This window comes from Emys orbicularis, chromosome 5 (genome assembly GCF_028017835.1).
Source record: "Emys orbicularis isolate rEmyOrb1 chromosome 5, rEmyOrb1.hap1, whole genome shotgun sequence".
Taxonomy (NCBI): domain Eukaryota; kingdom Metazoa; phylum Chordata; order Testudines; family Emydidae; genus Emys; species Emys orbicularis.
The window spans coordinates 28134396-28156981 of NC_088687.1; the positions used below are offsets into that span (position 1 = coordinate 28134396).

Genomic DNA, 22586 nt, shown 5'->3' on the forward strand with positions numbered 1-22586 from the left:
ATAAACATTATAAATAACTTTATTGTTTTATGCACAATTTACATAATTTACTCCGGATGCCTGATATCACAAATTTTTGGGTCATTAAGAAATGTTGGATCCTTGTACACAACTGGCATAAATCCTGCAAGAAATTAATACTGGTAAGTGTTTAAATAAAAAAAATAATTTTGTCTACAAAAACTAGTTTACAGCTATGCTTACCAATTACATGAGCTCTTTTAATGGCTTTTGAAATCTCTTTCTGTTTCTTCCCACACAAACCTGTAAAGACAGTTTTTTAGCATCTTATGTCAGGTATCCAAACAATGGACTCAGTGATGAGGTCAGTTATTAGGGATTCCCTTGGGCCTTTTTTAAAGGCCTTTTTTCTTACTAGAAAATAGATAAATCAGATTACAGAAACTATTAGTATGTAGAAAGTGTACAATTCAAATGTTTGAATTCCTAATCATGAAAATACCCAGTTATGTCACGTTACTCGGTGGTTTCACAATGGATAGTAATTGTTACCACTAAGATGGTTAAATACAAAATGCTAAATTTTAATATTAGCCCTAAGTAAACACTTGTAATAAGATAAACAAAGATTACTTGTTAAATTGACATTAGACTACAGCTTACATACCTGTTATATGTCTGCCATAAATGCGACCAGTATATGGAGAAACAAACTGGGATAGAAGCTATTGAAGAAGCAAAAAGTTTAATAAATATTCTTGCAAACCAGTAACTTTAAACACTAATTTTTTTTTAAAAGTTGTATTCTGACACTATTCTATGCTCCCTATGTTGTGGCATATGGCATTATTTGCCTTAAAGAACTTACCACAAGAATAACCTGCTGGCTTTTAAACCAGAATTTTAAAACCTTGTATATTAATGTTCTAAATAGGATCACCTTTTCTGTGGCGCTCATCTTAGTTCTTTACAAATATTAAGAAATTAATTAGCCCCTCACCTCCTATGGTTATCATCATCTGCATTTTACACATCAGGAACTGAGTCACACATTAAGGCCAGAAGTATCTGCTAGCTTTGGAGGTCCAGTTTGAGAATCCTATGGCGTGAGAACTCAGAGAACTCCCATTAGTCTCCGTTGCAGTTGTGATTGCTCAGCACTTCTGAAAGTCAGAGCCTGAAGCATCTCAAAGAGACAGCTGAAAAACTGTTGCCTTTTTGCAAAACTGAACTTACTTTCCTGAGGAAAATTTTTGTATACATTATCAGCCAGATAAATGAATACTAACTTCCCCTACAAGCTAGTACATTAAGCTCTTCACTCTTCTGAATGTCATGCCTCACCCACACAACCCTGTTGGGAATGTCTCCTCCAGTAAGGCTAGAAGACCCAAACTATTCTGTACTTAAGATTTCAGTCTTCTAGTCACTCAAAGCAAATGATAGTTCAACTGATCACTGTCCTAACCTCCTGCCCCTTGTGGAGAGCCCTACAGCATCAGTCTAGGTTTGCATGCCGTGCTCATCACCATAAAAATCATACCTGTGCCCCAAATACATCCCCCAGCAGAACCATTAAAAGCCACAAAATGAAATTGACTGTCAATTTGCCTCTGCTTCTGCAGTTGCAGCATTTCCTCCAGCTAGTACAAAGAGAACAAGCTAGTGGGGAGTATTGCTCACTCTCCCCCAACTTCATACCCTTCATTTCTAGAATTGAACCCCTCTAGTCCCATTTTTCCCTGGTTCCTCCTGCCTAAATAGCAACTACCCCACAAAGGCAATTGTTTGGTCAATTTTATAAGACAATCACTGCACAAATTCATATTGTAAAGAATCTCACCTGTACATTCTTGTAGTCTACATTTATTCCACACAAGACACATCGTTTAGGAGGATCCTTATAGGGGTTTTCCATTTCAATTGGCTGAAATAAGAAGTAGTTTTTGTCTTTTTTAATCCCCCCCCAATGGGACAAAAAATAAAGTGGCTATACACAAAAGAGGATATTCTACTTCTTGATTTCATTGGAACACAAATAAAAACATTCTGTAAAATTGAAATGAAGGCTGATTTTAAGACTTAGCAATAGCACGTCATTAGAGGTGGTTTCATATGGCAAACCCAGACCTTTGCTTCCCAGGCTGCCATAGGTTAAAAGTAGGGCTGTTGATTAATCAAAATTAACTCGCGCTATTAACTCAAAAAAATTAACTGCAATTAAAAAAATAGTGGTTAATTGCAGTTTTATTCGCATTGTTAAAAAATAACTACCAATTTAAATTTATTAAATATTATTGGATGTTTTTCTACACTTTCAAATATATTGATTTCAATTATAACACAGAATACAGTGTACAGTGCTCACTTTATTTTTATTACAAATATTTGCACTGTAAAAATGATAAAAAAATTCAACTCACCTCATACAAGTACTATATTGCAATCTCTTTATCGTGAAAGGGCAACTGCACTCAAAATAAAACAACGTAAAACTTTAGAGCCTACAAGCCCACTCAGTCCTACTTCTCGTTCAGCCAATCGCTAAGACAAACAAGTTTGTTTACATTTATGTAAGATAATGCTGCCCACTTCTTATTTACAACGTCACCAGAAAGTGAGACGAGGCGTTCGTATGGGATTTTTGTAGCTGGCATTGCAAGGTATTTACTTGCCAGATGCGCTAACCATTCATATGCCCCTTCATGCTTCGGCCACCATTCCAGAGGACATGCTTCCATGCTGATGATGCTTGTTAAAAAAAATAATGCATTAATTAAATTTGTGACTGAACTCCTTGGGGGAGGAGAATTGTATGTCTCCAGCTCTATTTTACCTGCATTCTGCCATATGTTTCATATTATAGTAGTCTCGGATGATGACTCAGCACATGTTGTTCATTTTAAGAACACTTTCGCTGCAGATCTGACAAAATGTAAAGAAGGTACCAATGTGAGATTTCTAAAGATAGCTACAGCACTCGACCCAAGGTTTAAGAATCTGAAGTGCCTTCCAAAATCTGAGAGGGATGAGGTGTGGAGCATATTTTCAGAAGTCTTAAAAGAGCAACACTCTGCTGCGGAATCTACAGAACCTGAACCACCAAAAAAGAAAATCAACCTTCTGCTGGTGGCATCTGACTCAGATGATGAAAATGAACATGCATCTGTCCGCACTGCTTTGGATTGTGATCAAGTAGAACCTGTCATCAGCATGGATGCACGTCCCCTGGAATGGTGGTTGAAGCATGAAAGGACATGAATCTTTAGCACATCTGACATGTAAATATCTTACGAAGCCGGCTACAACAGTGCCATGAGAACGCCTGTTCTCACTTTCAGGTGACATTGTAAATAAGAAGTGGGCAGCATTATCTCCCATAAATGTAAACAAACTTGTTTGTCTTAGCAATTGGCTATTTTTGAATGCAGTAATTTTTTGTACATAATTTTACATTTGTAAGCTCAACTTCCATGATAAAGAGACTGCACTACAGTACTTGTATTAGGTTAATTGAAAAATACTATTTCTTTTATTTACAATGCAAATATTTGTAATCAAAAATAAATATGAAGTGAGCACTGTCCACTTTGTATTCTGTGTTATAATTGAAATCAATATATTTGAAAATGTAGAAAACATCCAAAATATTTAAATAAATGGTATTCTATTATTAACAGCGTGATTAATTGTGATTTTTTGAATCGCTTAACAGCCCTAGTTAAATTTAGAGATACTGATCTTGTCTCTAAGGCGCTTTTCTACTTGTATGTATAGAGGCCATCATCTTAGTATTGAGCAGTAACTCTTCTCTCCTCCCCACTTTATAAAAGAAATGGCTTTTAGTTTGTTCTATGTAGAACCACCATGACAACTGCTGGAACTCAATAGGTGGAAGCAGTAGGTTTCCTGGTCCCCTTCCTTGCTTGAAGGATGCTCCTCTAGGATTTACATAATTTAGGGATGAATGTGACTATATTAAGGCAAGAGGAGGAGGAGGGGTGGCTGAGTGGGGGATGCAGGGACACATGGGGATGGGCAGATGTGGGGTCTGCATGGCGGAGATTCCCTAACAGTCGTCCCACCCCAAAAAAAGACTTCCATACTTCCCACACCCAACAGCCCTCCAGGTTCACCTCCAGGCTTCTTCGCAGCAATTACTTCCTTCTCCCTCAGCTCCTCCATTACCCCTGACTCCCCCCAAGCCTTTCCTCTCCTTCTGAGGGGTGCAGGAAATAAGTTTCTGTATTGTAGTTTAAATGAATTATTACTCAAATTTATATATTAATATGCCTACTAAGGAATCTATTTGTCAAAAAACATTTCCTGAATCATTGTTTTTGTCTGTAACAATACAGACAAAAACATACTTGTTGACAGGTATTTTGAAATCAATTACTAAAATTGAAATTGGCATGATTATGTTATGTTGAAAAATAAAATATGCAGATTTTTTTATTTTTTGGCACAGAATTCCCCCATGAGTAAACTCATACTTTTAAGAGCTGTTTTTCGCAGCACTGTAAGCTTAGTTAACGACAAAATGTGTCAAATTAATGCCTCTTACCAGATCCACGTTGTGGGCCACCAGTTCCTGCTGTGAACTATATCCCCTTCTCCACAACACTGTTGCCAGAACAAAATAAAAGCGACTGTTAAATCACTTTAAAAATACTGCCTCTAAACAACAACAACAAAAAACAATTTCCTGCCTAAACTGAAAGTTGTGCATCTTCCAAGGAGAGAAGTGGGTTGCTTGTATAAGGAGTTTTTCCATTAAGAGATTATGCACAGGGTCGGGAAGCCCCTTCTCTGAACGCTCAACATCTTCACCTGCTGTTTGTTTCCCTATTTTAAAATACTCTTACAGGTGCATTAATGTAATATTTCTGAAGTAGGCAGGAGACCTACTGGCAGCAGGGATCCTGCAAACACCAACCTCTGGCTCCATCCGTGGGCAGGGAACCCTCCCTCCCTATACTAGACCAAGGCAGGGGTGATGACAGCCCGGCGTGGCTCCCCGGGCTCTGGCGAGGCCATCCCCGCCTGCCTCCTGCGGGGGACAACCCCGGAGGCTTCAGAGGGGAGACACCCCGGCGCCCCTGGTCCGTGGCGGTACCATCCCAGACGGGTCGGTGCTCTGCGGCCCTGTCACGCTGAGGGTGGAAGCTGGAGGCGGGCGCTGCCGAGGCTGCGGCCCGGCCCTGCGGAGCCGCGGCTCCCAAGCCGCAGACAGAGCGCGGACACCGGGCCAGGTGCTGCACGTACAGTCCCTCCCGCCCCCGAGGCCTCTCACCCGCGCAGAAGGCGCTGGCGCCTTTACCAGCTCCCAGGATCTGCTGGAGCCTCCCCCAGCCCCGGAATGAAACCACTAGGGTGGCTGCCGCCGCCATCTTCCTCCCGCTTGGCCCTTCACGGCACCCGTCCGGCTGTTTCTACACTGTGCCGCGGCCACCGGGGCTTGGCGTCCTTGCCCAGCAAGTAAAAATGCTACCCAATCAGAGCGCAGCTAGCCACAAGGCAACCAATGGGAACACGAGCACCGCGTGACGCCTTCGCTCTTCTGTCTTTTCTTTTTACTGGTTGGTTGAAGGACGGAAATGACGTTTGGGACGGGGCGTCCTGCTGGCTGACAGTTGGGAAGCGGGAGGCTGTTTCCTATAGGAGGCCCCGCTTGCGGGGGGCAGAGGGGAGCCGCCCCCCCCAACCCGTCTAGCGATGGCGCCGCTGGAGGCATTTCCCTGCTCAAGAGGCCTGGCGGCCCCCGTCCGGACCTGACCGCCCCGCCCGGCGCCCGAGGGGCGGGGGATGGAGGGGGGTGGTCCCGCGGTGCGCAGGAGGAGCCGGTCCACCTTTGCCCGCAAGAGGAGCCGGGACCGAGCCCAGTCCCGCGTCGCCTGCTCCCCTCCAGCCCGGAAGAGACCGAGCTCTGGGGCCGGGGAGGAGCCGCAGCCCGCCCCCTCCAGCCCCGAGGTACGCGGGGAGCAGGCAGGACGCCTGGGTTCACTCCCCGTCTCCCCGTAATGGGAGCGAATGAGGATAAGCGGTTGGGGACGGGTAAATCGGGCGGCCCTGCTCAGGGGAGGGGCCCTGCTGTTTTCACAAGCCAGTCGTTCCCCCCACGCAGCGTTGTGGGGAGCCGGGTCCCAGGCCACAGTGTGGGGCAGCTGGGGGAGTCAGAGCAATGGTCCCTCTAGCTCAGCGTCCTGTCCGTGGCCAACGCTAGATATTTCACAGGGAATGAGCAGGGCAGCTATCAAAAGGTCTCTTCTCATCCAGTCTCATCTTTCGACAGTCAGAGGTTTAGGGACACCCAGAGCATCGGGTTGTGTCCCTGACCATCTTGGCTAATAGCCAGCAATAGAGCTATCCTCCGTGATACTTCTGGCCTTCACAACAACCCCTGGCAACAAGTTCCACAGGTTGATTGTGCGTTGTGTGAATAAGTACTTTCTTCTGTTTGTTTTAAATCATTATTAATTTCATTGGGTGATCCTGGTTCTTGTGTTAAGTGAAGGGATTAATAACACTTCACTATTCATTTCCTTCACGCTATTAATGATTTTATAGACCTCTGTCATGTCCCCTCTTAACTGCTTATTTTCTAAGCTGACAAGTCCCAGCCTTTTTAATTTCTCCTCCTGCGGAAGCTGTTCCATATGATTAATTGTTTTAGTTGCCCGTCTCTGCTCCTTTTCAAATTCTAATATATCTCTTTTGAGATGGGGCTACCAGAACTGCAAACAGAATTCAAGTTGTGGGCATACCATAGATTTATATACTGGTTATTATGGTATTTTTTGTTTTATTATCTATCTCATTTGTTTTCAGAGAACTGTCAACAATAAGGCCAATATCCCCCTTTTAAGTGGTAACAACTAATTTAGACCCATCATTTTGTACATGTGATTTTTTTTTCAGTGCATGTTACTTTCCACCTGTCAGCATTAAATTTCATCTACCATTTTGTCATCTAGTCACCCAATTTAGTGAGATCTCTTTGTAGACGCTTTGCAGTCAGCTTTGGACTTAACTATCTTGAGTAATTTTGTATCATCTTCAAATTTTGCTACCTTCTTGTTCATCCCCTTATCCAGATCATTTATGAATATGTTGAACAGCCTTGTTCCCAGTACAGATTATTGGGGGACCCCACTATTTACCTTTCTCCATTGTGAAAGCTGACCATTTATTCCTACCCTTTGTTTCCTGTCGTTTAACCACTCCACGAGAGGATTGTCCCTCTTATCCCATGTCTGCTTACTTTGCTTAAGAGCCTTTGGTGAGGGACTTTGTCAAAGACTTTCTGAAAGTAAAAGTACACCATATCCTCTGGATCATCCTTGTCCACGTGTTTGTTGACACCCTCAAAGAATTCTAATAGATTGGTGAGGCATGATTTCCCTTTACAAAAGCTGTGTTGACTCTTCCCCAGCATAATGTGTTTATCTCTGTGTCTGATAATTCTGTTCTTTACTCTTGTTTCAACCAGTTTTCCTGATGCTGAAGTGAGACTCACTGGCCTGTAATTGCTAGGATTGCTTCTGCAATCTTTTTTAAAATTGGCACTACATTAGCTACCTTCCAGTCATCTGGTACAGAGGCGGATTTACATGCCATGGTTAGTAGATTGGCAATTTCATGTTTGCATTCCTTCAGAACTTTTGGGTGAATACCATCTAGTCCTGGTGACTTGATTTATCAATTTGTTCCAAAACCTCTTGTATTGACATCTCAATCTGGGACAGCTTTTTAGGTGACAGATCTAAAGAAAATGGCTCAGGTGTGGAAATCTCCCTCGCATCCTCTGCAGTGAAGACTCATGCAAAGAATTCATGTAGCTTCTCCACAATGTGGAGACAATGCCTTATCTTCCTTGACTGCTCCTTTAGCACCTTGATCATCCAGTGGACCCACTGACTGTTTGGCAGGCTTCCTGCTTCTGATGTACTGAAAAAAAAAATCGCTGTTAGTTTGTGTCTTTAGCTACTTGTTCTTCAAATTCTTTCTTGGTCTGCCTTATTATACTTTTACACTTGACTTACCAGAGCTTTTGACTTCCAATTTTTAAAGGATGCCTTTTGCCTCTAACCACCTCTTCCACTCTGTTGTTTAGCTATGGTGGCATTTTTTTTGGTACTCTTACTGTTTCATTTTGTTTTTTATTTAGGGGCATACATTTAATTTGAGCCTTATTATGGTGCAGCACTTTTCCAAACCCCTTACCTTTGTAGTCCAGTTTTATATGCACTTACCCCTGTCCCCAAACATATGACAACTCCCTGGTAGAAAACATTAGTGATCCTGTGTTAATTCAAGTTAATTGGCTAATTTAATCGAGGTAACATGCATTTTTGTATGTGCTAATCTAGACTCTTTGCCAGGGTATGCAGGTTTATGCTTCACCCTGGTCTGACCCTTACTCACTTCCCCTCCCAGCTTTGTTACTTACCCTTCACTCCGTACCTCATTGCATCTATCTGTAAAGCATCTGTCTTTGTATAAAGCACTTAAAGATCTTTTCATTTTAAGTTCTTTTGGAAAAAATGCCACCAAATGTGACTGAGGGCTTGTCTAAACACAAGAGTTGGCCCACTTCAACTATATTAGTATATATAAAGCACCCCTTGAGTATGAACAGTTGCACTGGTGAACAGGTGGCTGATATCAGTATAGTTTATTTCTGAATGGGAAGGGGGAGGGGGAATAAGGTATGCCAATATAAGGCATCTTTATGCAGCTTGTTGACGCTGTGTTGTACCAGTATAACTAGCACTGAAATAGTTGTACCAGTATGAAATCTGAGTGTAGACCTAGCCTCAATGATTTAGGACCACAAGTCACTTTAGTGCTTTTGAAAATCCCACCCATTATCTTTCACAAATAGAATGAAATGCACACTTAAATTACTCATGAAATTGAAATCTGGTTTAATTTTGGTTTTGAGTCAGATGTTTCAGATATAAACCTGTCAGCATGTGAGTCAGCCTCCCATTTGCTGTTGAATATTCATAAATATACTTTTTTTTTTTTCAGTATAATAATGACAGTGAAGAAGACATGTTTGGTGACTATGACAGCTTTTCTGGAAATGATTCTTTGTTAGCTCAAGTTGATAATATGGAGCAGGAATTTATTCAATCTATTGACTTGACTTCATGTACTAAAAACATGGAAGACAAAGCTACTGTAGAGCCTGCATTTGGGTATCTTCAATTACAAAATGCCAAAAGCAAGGAACTAATTTTTTCTGCTGCAGGAAACATTACTGGTTTCAGAACTGAAGAAGAGAATCATTTGAGGATCACAAGTGAACAAGAGAACAGGACTCTAGAACCTGGAGACTGTTTTTTAGATGACTTGCCATCTTCACAGCTTCTGTATTTTGAGGAAATGAATAAGACCTCAGTTGATTCTAGAAAATCATCAGGTACAAAAGAGAGTGCTAATGACATGAATTCTTGCCTTGATAAAATGTTGAATCAGTCATCTTGTCACCATAATGCAGAGCACACCAAAATAAATAATGAATTGTCCCTAAGCACCTCTTCCAACTTGAGTAAAAGAAAGAGTCTCAAAGATCACCTCAAAAATACTATGACTGGAAATGCCAAGGCTCAGACTCCACAGGTTTCTAGAACTAAACAGCTCAAAGAAGCTGTTCTGTCTGAAGAAATTTGTGTTGCCAAGAAAACCATTGAAACTTCTTCTGTTGATATTGGCCCTTTTTATGGGTTACCCAGTAAAGTTAAAGATCTCTTAGTACAGTTCCGAGGGATTGAAAAACTTTATGGTAATATCCATTACATTTTTGTTTAAAAAATCAGTTGTTTGCTCTTGTGTTACAGTGAGTATAATATTTCCAGCAGATTGATGCAACCTTTTCATCATGTATTCATGGACAGTAAGTTTGTTGAGGTGGAATTAGTTAAAATTAAGTACCCATAAATTCTAAGGAAAAACCTTTCAAAGAATGCTGTAGCTCAAAAAGTGGAAAGCAAGGAAACTTAAGGTTACTCTTAATTTTTTTTTTAAACATTAAAATATGGAAACTGTAACTCTGTCCCCCATCCACCCTAGGCATTCTTTGTGTAACCTAACTCTCTTTTGAGAACTTAAAAGCATGATAAGGTCATCTTAAAACTGTAGCTGAGGTAGGGTGCAGGGAAGAGATGGTTGCTATTTACCACTTTTGCTAAGAAATTCTGAAAGTTTATTTTTTTCATTGTATTTGCATATGTTTTGTAAATAGGCTGGAGTTACATTGTTGTAGCTACTTAAAGTTGTATGTTCCTGTGTTTACGTTTTATGGTAAGATTGAGTTACCGGATCAACAGAAAGAATAGTGACTAAGAAGTTCTTATCCAAAGGCACCTCAACTTCTGTGGCCCCTAAAGGATAGAAACATTCTTAATTTCTCAGTTTATGGTAAAATGTCTTCTCTTGGAAAGCTGAGATAGGCTTTGCCAACTACTTTGGGGTTGTATTTGTGTCTAGATAATGTTACATTGAGTATTTCCATTGAGACGTTGTGCTGTTGGTTTTGTGACTCCTATTTTTGAAGATACAGGAACTCCTCACTTAACGTTGTAGTTATGTTCCTAAAAAATGCGACTTAAAGCGAAACGATGTTAAGCGAATCCAATTTCCCCATAAGAATTAATGTAAATGAGGGGGTTAGGTCCCAGGGAAATTTTTTTTCACCAGACAAAAGACTATATAATATATACATACACACACATACACAGTATAAGTTTTAAACAAACAATTTAATACTGGTACACAGTGATGATGATTGTGAAGCTTGGTTGAGGTGGAGGAGTCAGAGGGTGGGATATTTCCCAGGGAATGCCTTACTGCTAAATGAACTAGCAATTGACTGAGCCCTCAAGGGTTAACTCTCACACTCTACAAGGCAGCAGGAAAGGAGGGAGGGCAGACAGAGACACACCCTGTGTGTGAGAGAAAAAATGCGCATTTCCCCTTTAAGTAGCTGACCCCAGGCTTAAGTACACTGCCTTGTTAATTAAATCAGCTTGCTGAGACAGCAGCTACTGCCTAGAAGCCCCCTCCATTGTGTGTCCCCCCTGCTCTATGGAAGATGGGGTAAGCGGGGTGCAGGGGGGAGGGGGAGACACCCTGACATTAGCCCTCCTCTTACCCCCTCCCCCCGTACAGCAAGCAGGAGTCTCTGGGAGCAGCTCCAAGGCAGAGGGCAGGAGCAGCACATGGCAGTGGGGGGAGGGACAGCTGCTGCACAGGGAATTTAGGGGTGTGGGGAGTTGATGGGGGGCTGGTCCACCCTGGTTCCAACCACCCACCAGCTAGCTGCAACCGGCTGTTCTTCCTGCAAGCAGTGGACGAAACAGATGGCTGCCAAACCGTGTTAGAAGGGAGCATTTCACAACTTTAAACGAGCATGTTCCCTAATTGATCAGCAATTTAACATTGAAACAAGTTAACCGGGAGGACTTTAAGTGAGGAGTTCCTGTATACATAATTCAGGTGCAAGGTTGCCTGCTGGGTTTTAATAGTGTGCAGGTGATAATATGTGGGTGGAATTAAGGTGGTTGGGATGACCTAATCTGGTAATTTTTTGGTAATGTCAAAATGAAATGGTTCTTTTAGATATCACCAAAACATTACTTTTCACTGAACCAAAAAAATTGTATTTGGCAAACTGGAAGCTAATTCTCAAATAGTTTTAGGTCAACCAAAACTGTATATTTTGGCAAATAAAACTATTCACCGAAAATATTTTGCCCAGCTGTATCTGGTGGTCAATCCGTGAAGCTGTTTTTAATTTCTCCCTTCTGAAAGCTGTTTAACTATCTGGGCAATCTGAATGGCAAGCTGTTGCTGTAGATGCTTTAATACTATATGCAGGATGGAGCCATATGTATGTGGTATATTAAAATATTTTGTTCTGTGGACACTTACAAGAAGGAGGGTTGGAAGGCTGGATCATCAGAAATGTTCAATACTTTATCAGTGAAAGCCATCTGAGACAATACCCATACCCTTTAGTTTTACAGAAAACTTGCATTTTGATCCTGAATCAGCATGCATGTGAGAGGAGAGGTGGCAAAATAATTTTTCTTTTAATTTTACAGAGTGGCAGCACACTTGCTTAACGTTAGAATCTCTGCAACAAAGAAAGAACTTAATATATTCATTGCCAACCAGTGGTGGAAAAACACTTGTAGCTGAAATTTTAATTCTTCAAGAATTACTCTGCAGGCAGAAAGATGTTTTAATGGTTCTGCCATATGTGGCTATTGTCCAAGAAAAGGTGTGAAAACAGTGTTTTGGTTTTTTGTTTTATTCTTAAATGAATATTACTTTTTATACATGCACTTTTTTTTACCAGTGTTGGAAAATTAACTGTAAATATTTTAGGTCCTCTGTTAATCCATAGGAGATTTCTAGTGAATATATTCTTGTGTATCTTGAATAAATATCAGCTTGGAAATTAAGAGTATGTTTCTATTTTCTAGTTCAGTTAAGAGGCTCTCAAACGACTCTTTGTGATGAAATGTACATTGTCTATAGTTAAGGATATCCACTTTAATTGAGTTGTGAAAAATTGGATTTGCACTGAGCTTTTGGAATATTATTGCCTTGCTCTCAGTCCTTCTAATCCAAGTCTACTCTAAAATCCACATTGACATTTAAATAATCTAGCAAAAAAAAAAAAACCATAACTGTCTAGTGTAACTAATAAGTGATTTATGGAGGACAGATGAAGTATTTTTCACTGGTTTGAAAAATCTCAACACCTGAAAGGCTAACATGCTAAAATATTTTTGTCGTTAATAAGCTTTGATTTCACTTTTCACAGTAGTCATTTGTTCAAGTAATAATTCTTCATGTCAGCTGTATTGTTGCATAATGTATACATGAAATAATGTCTTAATTTCAGGATTAAGGCCAGAAAATACATCAGCATGCAGGATCAGAGTAATTAAGTGTGATAATTAATTTACTCTTCATCTAATTTGTTTTTGGTATTTTATCATATTGTAGGTTTGGGCCTTGTCAAGTTTTGGAATAGAGCTAGGCTTCTTGGTTGAAGAATATGCGGGAAGTAAAGGAAGATTTCCTCCAATCAAAAGGAGAATGAAGAAATCACTGTATATTGCTACTATAGAGAAAGGACACAGCCTAGTGAACTCCTTGATTGAAACAGGAAGAGTTGGTGACCTGGGTCTAGTCGTAGTAGATGAGGTTTGTTATAAAACTTGCAACAGGTTACTAGTACATATGTTATTATTTTATTTACAAAACAGTTACAAGAAAAATACACCATTTAAACCTGTATATATACTGTATAAATGGACATATTGTACAGATACTATATTAGAAAGCCATTGCTTAGCAAGTTGGAGAGTATTCAAGATTTGTCTTGGGTATTATTGCTCATTTGGGATAGGGTTTTTTTTTTTTTTGGTATCTTAATAGAGCAGTGGGCTCTACGTTTGTCTGAGAAGTCTTCTTAAAGATAGTTGGCCAATGTTAACTACCTAAAATGCAGCCATTTGCAGAATAGGATACAAGGGGCATTCATCCCAAACTAGTGTAAAACAAACTTTAAATTAAGCTTTAACTGGTTACATTGAATGTGTTCTACTGATCCCTTAATTATACACAAAACCATGTTCAGTCTAGTATAAACCGTTTTTGATCACATGACTTTCTGAGAGTCCATTTGTGGCATGAACTAATCTAAAATGATAAAGGAACAGCACCATTCAGATTTGAGATGATATGTCTACTACACTACAGCAGTGCAGCTAAGGCGCTGCAGGTTCCTATGTCAACAGAAGGGTTTTTTCTGTAGATGTGCATCCGAAGAAGTGGGTTGTAGCCCACGAAAGCTTATGCTCTAATAAATTTGTTAGTCTCTAAGGTGCCACAAGTACTCCTGTTATTTCTGTAGATGTAGTTAATCCACCTCTCCAAGAGGCGGTAGCTAGGTTGACGGAACTATTCTTCCGTCGATCTAGCTGCGACTGCTGCGTCTATCCTGGGGGTTAGGATGACCTAATTACAGCGCTCAGGGCATGACCTTTTTCACAACCCTGAGTGATATAGCTAGGATAGTCTAATTTTTAAGTGTAACTACCAACAAGATGACTCAAGTTGAAGGTGTTCCTTTAATAAAATGTTCTGTGAAGAAAACATCGAGAATTAAGTGTTGCTTTGCCAGTGATTGCTGTACTGTCACTAACTGTTAGGAAAAGGCCATCACTGTCTACTAAAGCAGGGGTTCCTAACCTTTTTCTTTCTGAGGCCCCCCACATATGGCCCAGCTGTGCCACAGCAGTTGTTTTTCTGCATATAAAAGCCAGGGCCGTCGTTAGTGGGGAGAAAGGAGGGCAATTGCCTGGGGCCCCATGCCTCAGAGGGCATCGTGGAGGTAAGTTGCTCAGACTTCGTCTTCAGCCCTGGGTGGTGGTACTCAAGGGCCCTGGATAGAGTCCCGCATGGCAGGGCTTCGGCTTTCTGTCCTGGGCCCTAGTGAGTCTAATGCCAGCCATGCTTGTCGGGCCCCCTGAAACTTGCTTGTGGCTCCCCAGGCGGCCCCAGACCTCTCGTTGCACACTTTGATCAAGATAAGAGATGTTCAAAATAAATTCTAATTGGGTAATAATAAAGATCACTGCACTGAGTATTTTCTGACAGGAAGTGCCATCCCTCTGACCATTGTTATTTAATTTAATGGAAAGCAAACCTTGTTGTTAAACACATACGTGTGGTATTAGATCTACTTTTTTCACCATTCTTCTTAAAAATATATATATATTTTATAGTGAGATGACATTATCGGAGGGGGCGTTAGAGTTAAATACACCAAACTTAATCAGAGAGAAATCTGACAAAAGGTTTACCATATTAAAAATATTTAGGATTTGATTGGTATGCTGGTTTGTATTTAGAAATATTGCTAAGTCAGTAACTAATTTAACATGCCTCACTTCTCTTTATTTTTCCCCGAAGTTGCACATGCTTGGTGAGGGGAGTCGTGGAGCTATACTGGAAATGATTCTTGCAAAAATTCTCTACACCAGCAGTAAGTAACTCCTACATCATGACTAGTTACCTTTAAAAATATCATGTTAAGTAACAACTTGTATAACTTGAGAGAGATGAATCCAATTTTCAATTTATTTTTTATTGTTTCACGGTTTCTAAAATTTCACAAATTCCACTGGGTAATAGTGTATTTCACCATGGATCACTGTGGTTATTTTTTACCTATTTGTAGTGCTTTGCTGGAGTGCATGAGGTGGCCGTGTAGTAGTCCTCTTCCTTCATCTCTGAGAAATTCCAGTTTGGTGTGAACTCTTCCCTCAAGAGTGATTTCTGACCCTTCCTGTTAAATGTGTATATAAAGGCCTTGGGGGGGCACTGTGAAACATTATCCATTGCATAGGATGCGTCTTCATGGCACAGTTGGCTTGAGTTATAACTAGTGTTACCCTTAACTTGACTTCCAGCCACACAACAAATCTGTAGCTTGAGTTAGGTGGTACTATAAGCTCAAGCTAGCTAGCCTTTCAGAGCATGTCTATAGTGTACCTGGGAATGTGCTTCCCAACATGGGTAGACACACACGCCCTAGGTCTGCTGGATCTAGTATGCTAAATATAGTAGTGTGGCCACGGTGGCACGGGTGGCAGCTCAGGCTAGCCACCCAAGTACACTCCCGGGCAGTCAGGTGGACTTGAACTCAGGTGGCTTGCACAAGCCACTGCCTATGCTGCTGCAGCCACGCTGCTATTTTTAGCGTGCTAGCTGGAGCAGAACTAGCACATGTGTCTATCAGTGCTGGGAAGCACTGTCCCAGCTACAGTGTAGACATACGCTTAGGGCAGAGGGGGGTTGAAGCCTGAGTGCTGTTGAAGTTTGAGCTAGTACTTCAATTGGGATGCATCAGCTTGAGTTGCAACAACTCATCAGCAGCTAATCCAGTCACTTTGCAGCTCATTCTGTAACTCAAGTGTTGTTTTGAACTGTAGTTGCTCAAGTGCAGTTAACTGGTGTGCTAACTCAAGCTGACCATGCTGTGAAGAAACTCCCATAGTCACCAGTGTGGGAACAACACTAAATTCTTTATTCCTTTTTCATCTAAGATGGTTTTCTGATGTCTTTGTGATTTCTCAGCTCCTGAGAAATGTTTTGACTTAAATGGAAGTGAAGTGTCTGCAACTGATCTGGGTAGGATGGATGCTGCTATGTCAGGGGATTAATCTAGAACAGTGTTTCATAACTGGTAGGTCACAACTCCCAAGAGATTCACAAAAGGCAATTAGGGGAATTTGTAAGGTGTTGAGTATCAGAGGGGTAGCCGTGTTAGTCTGAATCTGTAAAAAGCAGCAGAGGGTCCTGTGGCACCTTTAAGACTAACAGAAGTATTGGGAGCATAAGCTTTCGTGGGTAAGGCCTTGGCTACACTCGCGGATTCACAGCGCTGTAGTCGCGCCGCCAGCGCTGCGAGAGCTCTCTCGCAGCGCTGCAAGTACTCCCTTGCAGCGCTGCAAGTACTCCACCTCTCTGAGGGGAATAGCTTGCAGCGCTGCGAGCGAGCGTGCAGCGCTGCAGGCGCTGATTACACTGGCGCTTTACAGCGCTGCACTCGCTGCGCTCAGGGGGGGTGTTTTTTCACACCCCTGAGCGCAGCAAGTGCAGCGCTGTGAATTGCCAGTGTAGCCAAGGCCTTAGAACCTCACTTCTTCAGATGCAAGTAATGGAAATCTCCAGAGGCAGGTATAAATCAGTATGGAGATAACGAGGTTAGTTCAATCAGGGAGGGTGAGGTGCTCTGCTAGCAGTTGAGGTGTGAACACCAAGGGAGGAGAAACTGCTTCTGTAGTTGGATAGCCATTCACAGTCTTTGTTTAATCCTGATCTGATGGTGTCAAATTTGCAAATGAACTGGAGCTCAGCAGTTTCTCTTTGGAGTCAGGTCCTGAAGTTTTTTTGCTGTAAGATGGCTACCTTTACATCTGCTATTGTGTGGCCAGGGAGGTTGAAGTGTTCTCCTACAGGTTTTTGTATATTGCCATTCCTGATATCTGACTTGTGTCCATTTATCCTCTTGCGTAGTGACTGTCCAGTTTGGCCAATGTACATAGCAGAGGGGCATTGCTGGCATATGATGGCATATATAACATTGGTGGACATGCAGGTGAATGAGCCGGTGATGTTGTAGCTGATCTGGTTAGGTCCTGTGATGGTGTTGCTGGTGTAGATGTGGGCAGAGTTGGCATCGAGGTTTGTTGCATGGGTTGGTTCCTGAGTTAGAGTTGTTATGGTGCGGTGCATGGTTGCTGGTGAGAATATGCTTAAGGTTGGCGGGTTGTCTGTGGGCGAGGACTGGCCTGCCTCCCAAGGTCTGTGAAAGTGAGGGATCATTGTCCAGGATGGGTTGTAGATCACTGATGATGCGTTGGAGAGGTTTAAGCTGAGGACTGTAGGTGATGGCCAGTGGAGTTCTGTTGGTTTCTTTTTGGGGCCTGTCTTGTAGCAGGAGGCTTCTGGGTACACGTCTGGCTCTGTTGATTTGTTTCTTTATTTCCTTGTGTTGGTATCGTAGTTTTGAGAATGCTTGGTGAAGATCTTGTAGGTGTTGGTCTCTGTCTGAGGGGTTGGAGCAGATTGTACCTCAGTGCTTGGCTGTAGACGATGGATCGTGTGGTGTGTCCGGGGTGGAAGCTGGAGGCATGAAGGTAGGCGTAGCGGTCGGTGGGTTTTCGGTATAGGGTGGTGTTAACGTGGCCATCGCTTATTTGTACGGTGGTGTCTAGGAAGTGGACCTCCCGTGTAGATTGGTCCAGGCTGAGGTTGATGGTGGGGTGGAAGCTGTTGAAATCATGGTGGAATTCTTCCAGGGTCTCCTTCCCATGGGTCCAGATGATGAAGATGTCATCAATGTAGCGTAGGTAGAGAAGGGGCGTGAGTGGACGAGAGCTGAGGAAGCGTTTTTCCAGGTCAGCCATAAAAATGTTGGCATATTGTGGGGCCATGCGGGTGCCCATAGCGGTGCCACTGGTCTGGAGGTATATATTGTCACCAAATTTGAAATAATTGTGCGTGAGGATAAAGTCACAGAGCTCAGCAATAAGTTGTGCTGTTCCTGACAGCTTGTATTCCATCTGTGTGTGGGATGTTTGTGTAGAGAGCCTCTACATCCATGGTGGCTAGGATGGTGTTTTCTGGGAGGTCACCAATGCATTGTAGTTTTCTCAGGAAATCTGTGGTGTCACGGAGATAGCTGGGAGTGCTGGTGGCGTAGGGTCTGAGTAGGGAGTCCACATATCCAGACAGTCCTTCAGTGAGAGTGCCAATGCCCGAGATGATGGGGCGTCCAGGATTTCCAGGTTTGTGGATCTTGGGTAGTAGATAGAATAACCCCGGTCGGGGCTCTAAGGGTATGTTGATTTGTTCCTGTGTTATACACCTTTTGTAAGGTGTTGATTTATGTTGAAATAAAACTGCCAAATAAAATCTCTTCCCCCCACTCCTTGCACACTGTTACCCTTCAGTGTCAGCCTCTTGAAACAAACATACAAATAAAATTACATAGACTTTAAGGTCAGAAGGTACCATCATGACCATCTAGTCTGATCTCCTGCACATTGCAGGCCACCCACTATGTAATAGACTCCCTAACCCTGGCTGAGTTATTGAAATCCTCAAATCATGGTTTAAAGACTTCCAAGTTACAGAGAATCGATCATTTACAGTAGTGTAAACCTGTAAGTGACCCAGACCCCAGGCTGCAAAGCAAGGTGAAAACCCCCAAGGTGTTTGCCAATCTGATCTGGGGGAAAAGTCCTTGCCAACCCCAAATATTACAATTAGTTAGACCCTGAGCATGCGGGCAAGACCCAGCAGCCAGATGCCTGGGAAAGAATTCTCGGTAGTAACTCGGAGCCCTCCCCATCTAGTGTCCCATCACTGGCCATTGGAGATGTAGCAGTTGTAGATCAGCTGCATGTCATTGAAGGCAGTCTCATCATAACAACCCCTCCATAAACTTATTCAGCTCAGTCTTAAAGCCAATGGGCTTATTGTTGCACGCTTTACTCTTTTTATATAAATGGAAGGGGGTCACTGATCTAGAAGAATGGAGGTGGGGAGCACTGCCCTTTCACTGTGTGGTTTGTGGCCATGGGTTGTGTAAGATCTTCTTTTTCTGAGTACACAGAAAAAGGCATTGTGAGATATTTCTGTTATCTGTCTGTGACTAGCCCAGAGACTTTCTTTTTTGGATGCAGACCTTGCTACAGTATTACCATGTGTTTTGTCACCTAATGCAATTGTACCCCGGTGGACCTCTGCAATCTTCAGCTGATGCAGAATACAGTGGACCTGCCTTGTCAGTGGGAAGGGTGGATGAGAACACTCAGCATGTACTCAAGTATGGCACTAACGGCTACTTAGGTGTTCTGAGTAAAATTCAAAAAATCTAAGTATGCATTGTCTGGGACCCAGTTTTTTAGAAGACACCACCTTCTCTGCTATCTAATGAGGCCTTCTATATCATGACCATCAAGAGCTTCAGCCCCAGGCAGGGGGCTGTAATCTGAGCTCTGCTGCCTAGGGCTGAAGCCCTCGGGCTTCGACTTCAGCCCTGAGCTGTGGGGCTCGGGCTTCGGCTTTGGCCCCAGGCTCTAGCAAGTCTAAGCCAGCCCTGGCGACCCCATTAAAATGGGGTCACGACCCACTTTGGGTCCTGACCCACAGTTTGAGAACCGCTGGTCTAACCCAATGACCACTGTGAGAGCTTTAATTCCTCCACGGATAGTAAAGCTTCTTGTTCCCTTAAGTTTTCTTTATTAACCGAGTTAGGTTGGGTTTACAACAGTTGGCTCTGGTATGGCGACTACTGTGTTAAAATATGTTCATTGTTAACTAGAACTTTGCTTGTGCTATGATAACTTTCACTGAAATAGGTACAAAAGTCTGGCCCCCTTTTCTTGGTCTTTTTTTTTTTTTTTTTAAATGACATGATAAAACAGTTGCCTAGATACTGAATTCAGTTCTTTTTATATGTGCTATATAAGGCTATGAATACATCTTGTGACATTTTTAACATTTTGTGGCTTCTAATTGTAATAAATATTTAGTTTCAAACTTGAAAATGTACTCAACATTTAATTTTCTATTTTATAGAAACTACTCAAATCATTGGAATGAGTGCAACTTTAAACAATGTTGGGGACCTGCAGCAGTTCCTGCAAGCGGAGTATTACACTAATAATTTTAGACCAGTACGTGTTCAAGACTAGGGAAAACTATTGCTTAACATTTTTAGAGTTAAAAGTGACTGCTAGTTTGATACTTTGAGCTTTCAACACACAGTTTTTGTACCACTTACACTGATTTAGAAACCAACACAGTTAAAGCAGTATAACCCCCAAGTGCAAACATAGTTATACTGGTATAAAGGTGCTGGTATCTGTTCAGCTTATTTCCATAAACGTCTGCACTTGGGGGTTGTACTGCTTTAACTGTGTTGGTTTCTAAATCAATTCAGATAAGGTGGTACTAAATCTGTAAGTAGGCCAGCCCTTCTTTGTGATTGAGAAGGCACTTTTATTCTGAGCTCCTTCAATCAGATGCTTCAGCTACCTTTTAAAAAAAAAAACCTTTGGGCTGAAATTTCTCATTTGTTTTCTCTACCTGGGCAGGGAAAAGAGGGTATACAGTTTGATGTTTAAAAAAGTGTTCCTTTGCTTTGAGAATTAAAAATGTACGTCTTTCATTGTTTGGATTGCCTAGATTTCCAGGGAAAAATCACGTTTATTTTCTAAAAGATAGATGGCAGCAGTGGAAGTGGCACACAATACAAACTATATTTAACTTATACTGTTGCAATTCAGAAAGATACTTAGCTTTACTGATTCCCTTCAAGGTAACTAACATTAGATGAAATAGCATGCAAAACTGAAAGTAAATTACGTCATCAGCCAAGCTGTACTTTACCACTTGGTAGAAGAGGTGTGTATTTTCTTGAGGTAATGAATTCTTGGAGATAAGGGACAGGCAAGTAAATGCCTTATGCCAGCTCTTGGGTGTGGAGATAAGAATGGTTCTTTATTTTTTTTGAATTTGGAAATGTATTTCCAAGAGATCTCATAGTTTAAAAGTTGTAGTAATGCAGACAGTAATTTGACTAACATTAATATATATATATATTTTTTTTTAAACCAACCTAGGTAGAATTAAAGGAGTATGTTAAAATACAAGATAGTATCTATGAAGTTGACAACAAAGCAGAGAATGGCCTTACTTTTTCACGTCTTCTTAATTTCAAGGTAATGCAGATATATGTATGAAACTTTTCATTTCTTTAGGTATACAGTATTCAAAAATTAAGGTATTCTTAGGACACATTGGTTCATAAATATAAAGTATGATAAAGGGAAAGAATATCAATGGACAAGTGGTCTCTAGATGACCAAATACTAACATGAGGGGTGTTTTTTAGATTTTAATTTTATTCCCAGCTGTACAGGAGAGAAGAAGGGAGAGAACTTCTTTTCCCTTCTTACTGGGGGGAGCGAGCTGCTTGAAAATTTCAGACACCTAGCCAGAAGCTGATACAAAAAAGGTAGAGCCTATGAGCAAGGTCCAGGAAAACCACCTTGGTAGGTATCCCAGCATCCTCTCTTCTCAACAGCTGGGAATGGGTCACCATAATGTAAAAATCAGAACTCCTTGTTGTCTATACCTACTGTTTGCTGTGCCCCCACCCCCAAAAAGCCTTCTGATCTCTAGACCAGTACTCCTCTCCTTTGATAGAGTGACTACAAGTAGTATCGAACATGTAGCACCAGTGTTACCAATGAGCTCCAATGGTACTAAAGAGGCAAGACATTCCATTCACACCTTTCTGTTCCCTCCAGTCAAATTCTGAGCATCCCTTAATGTTCTGCATTTTTAAAGCGAAAGGAGATTCAGAATTGATTTGCAGGGTCAGGACCTTAGGTTTAATTCATGTAGTAACTACAAGTAGAGTGTGTGGTGACTCTTTTTTTTTCCACTTTTGTTTCAGTATTCTACTAATTTGCAGAAGATGGACCCTGACCACCTTATTGCCTTGGTGACAGAAGTCATTCCAAATTACTCCTGCCTAGTCTTTTGTCCCACTAAAAAGAACTGTGAAAATGTAGCTGAAATGATATGCAAGTACCTGAACAAGTATGTTTCTCTTATTACTATTTTAGAGTATACCTGAAATGCCAAATCAGCCTTGACTGTTTACCTCTTTTAGCACAAAAATTAATCACCTGCCTTTTCCCATGGTGATGGTGGTAATGATGATGAAAAAATATACTTGCCTGACCGAAAACAAACAAAAAAATAACTTGCCCTGGGCGAAAGAAATTATAGGGTAGCTTGAAGGGAACGCTCCTGTGTCAGAGTCCATTTTTGGTTTAAAACAAAAACAGGCACTAAAATACAATTTTTCAAGAATCAGTTTAAAAAATATAAACGCTGGGGAGCAAAAATAGCGAAGTTCCTTTAGAGACCATCTATGGAATTCACATCTTGTTCATGCTGTTCTGTGTAAATTACAGCACTTACTGTGTCCCATTCATGCTCTCAGTGGT

General features: G+C 41.6%; 2 protein-coding genes across 4 annotated transcripts in view; one reads left to right on the top strand and one right to left on the bottom strand.

The window, feature by feature from the left end:
* Positions 1 to 5: 5 nt before the first annotated feature.
* MRPS18C (mitochondrial ribosomal protein S18C) lies at positions 6 to 5414 on the bottom strand. Of its 3 annotated transcripts, none has more exons than XM_065404681.1 (6): positions 5285 to 5414; positions 4529 to 4587; positions 1805 to 1888; positions 629 to 686; positions 205 to 264; positions 6 to 124 (listed from the first exon to the last, which is right to left on the bottom strand). In XM_065404681.1, the coding sequence occupies exons 1-6, from the start codon at positions 5352 to 5354 to the stop codon at positions 48 to 50; spliced, it is 408 nt and encodes a 135-aa protein (XP_065260753.1). In that variant the 5' UTR covers positions 5355 to 5414; the 3' UTR covers positions 6 to 47. The 3 variants fall into 3 exon arrangements, with proteins under 3 accessions (XP_065260753.1, XP_065260752.1, XP_065260754.1); XM_065404680.1 differs by having other exon boundaries at positions 5258 to 5414; XM_065404682.1 differs by lacking the exons at positions 6 to 124; positions 205 to 264 and adding an exon at positions 275 to 375 and having other exon boundaries at positions 5258 to 5414.
* A 355-nt stretch (positions 5415 to 5769) lies between these two features.
* Positions 5770 to 22586, top strand: part of HELQ (helicase, POLQ like) — a 34437-nt gene continuing 17620 nt past the window's right edge. Inside the window, exons 1-8 of the mRNA XM_065404956.1 lie at positions 5770 to 5934; positions 8998 to 9754; positions 12075 to 12253; positions 12988 to 13188; positions 14962 to 15034; positions 20143 to 20240; positions 21189 to 21287; positions 22028 to 22173. Of these exons, the coding sequence (XP_065261028.1) occupies positions 5770 to 5934; positions 8998 to 9754; positions 12075 to 12253; positions 12988 to 13188; positions 14962 to 15034; positions 20143 to 20240; positions 21189 to 21287; positions 22028 to 22173 (1718 nt within the window). The remainder of the gene's footprint in view (positions 5935 to 8997; positions 9755 to 12074; positions 12254 to 12987; positions 13189 to 14961; positions 15035 to 20142; positions 20241 to 21188; positions 21288 to 22027; positions 22174 to 22586) is intronic.

Bases quoted from the DNA above. Each gene is read 5' to 3' on its own strand.
- MRPS18C (XM_065404680.1), bottom strand. From the start codon at position 5,354: ATGGCGGCGGCAGCCACCCTAGTGGTTTCATTCCGGGGCTGGGGGAGG. The intron at 1,889-4,528 runs GTAAGAGGCATT...TTCTTATTTCAG, and splicing joins TGGCCCACAACGTGGATCTG to CCAATTGAAATGGAAAACCC. The intron at 687-1,804 runs GTGAGATTCTTT...CTTCTTCAATAG, and splicing joins TAGACTACAAGAATGTACAG to CTTCTATCCCAGTTTGTTTC.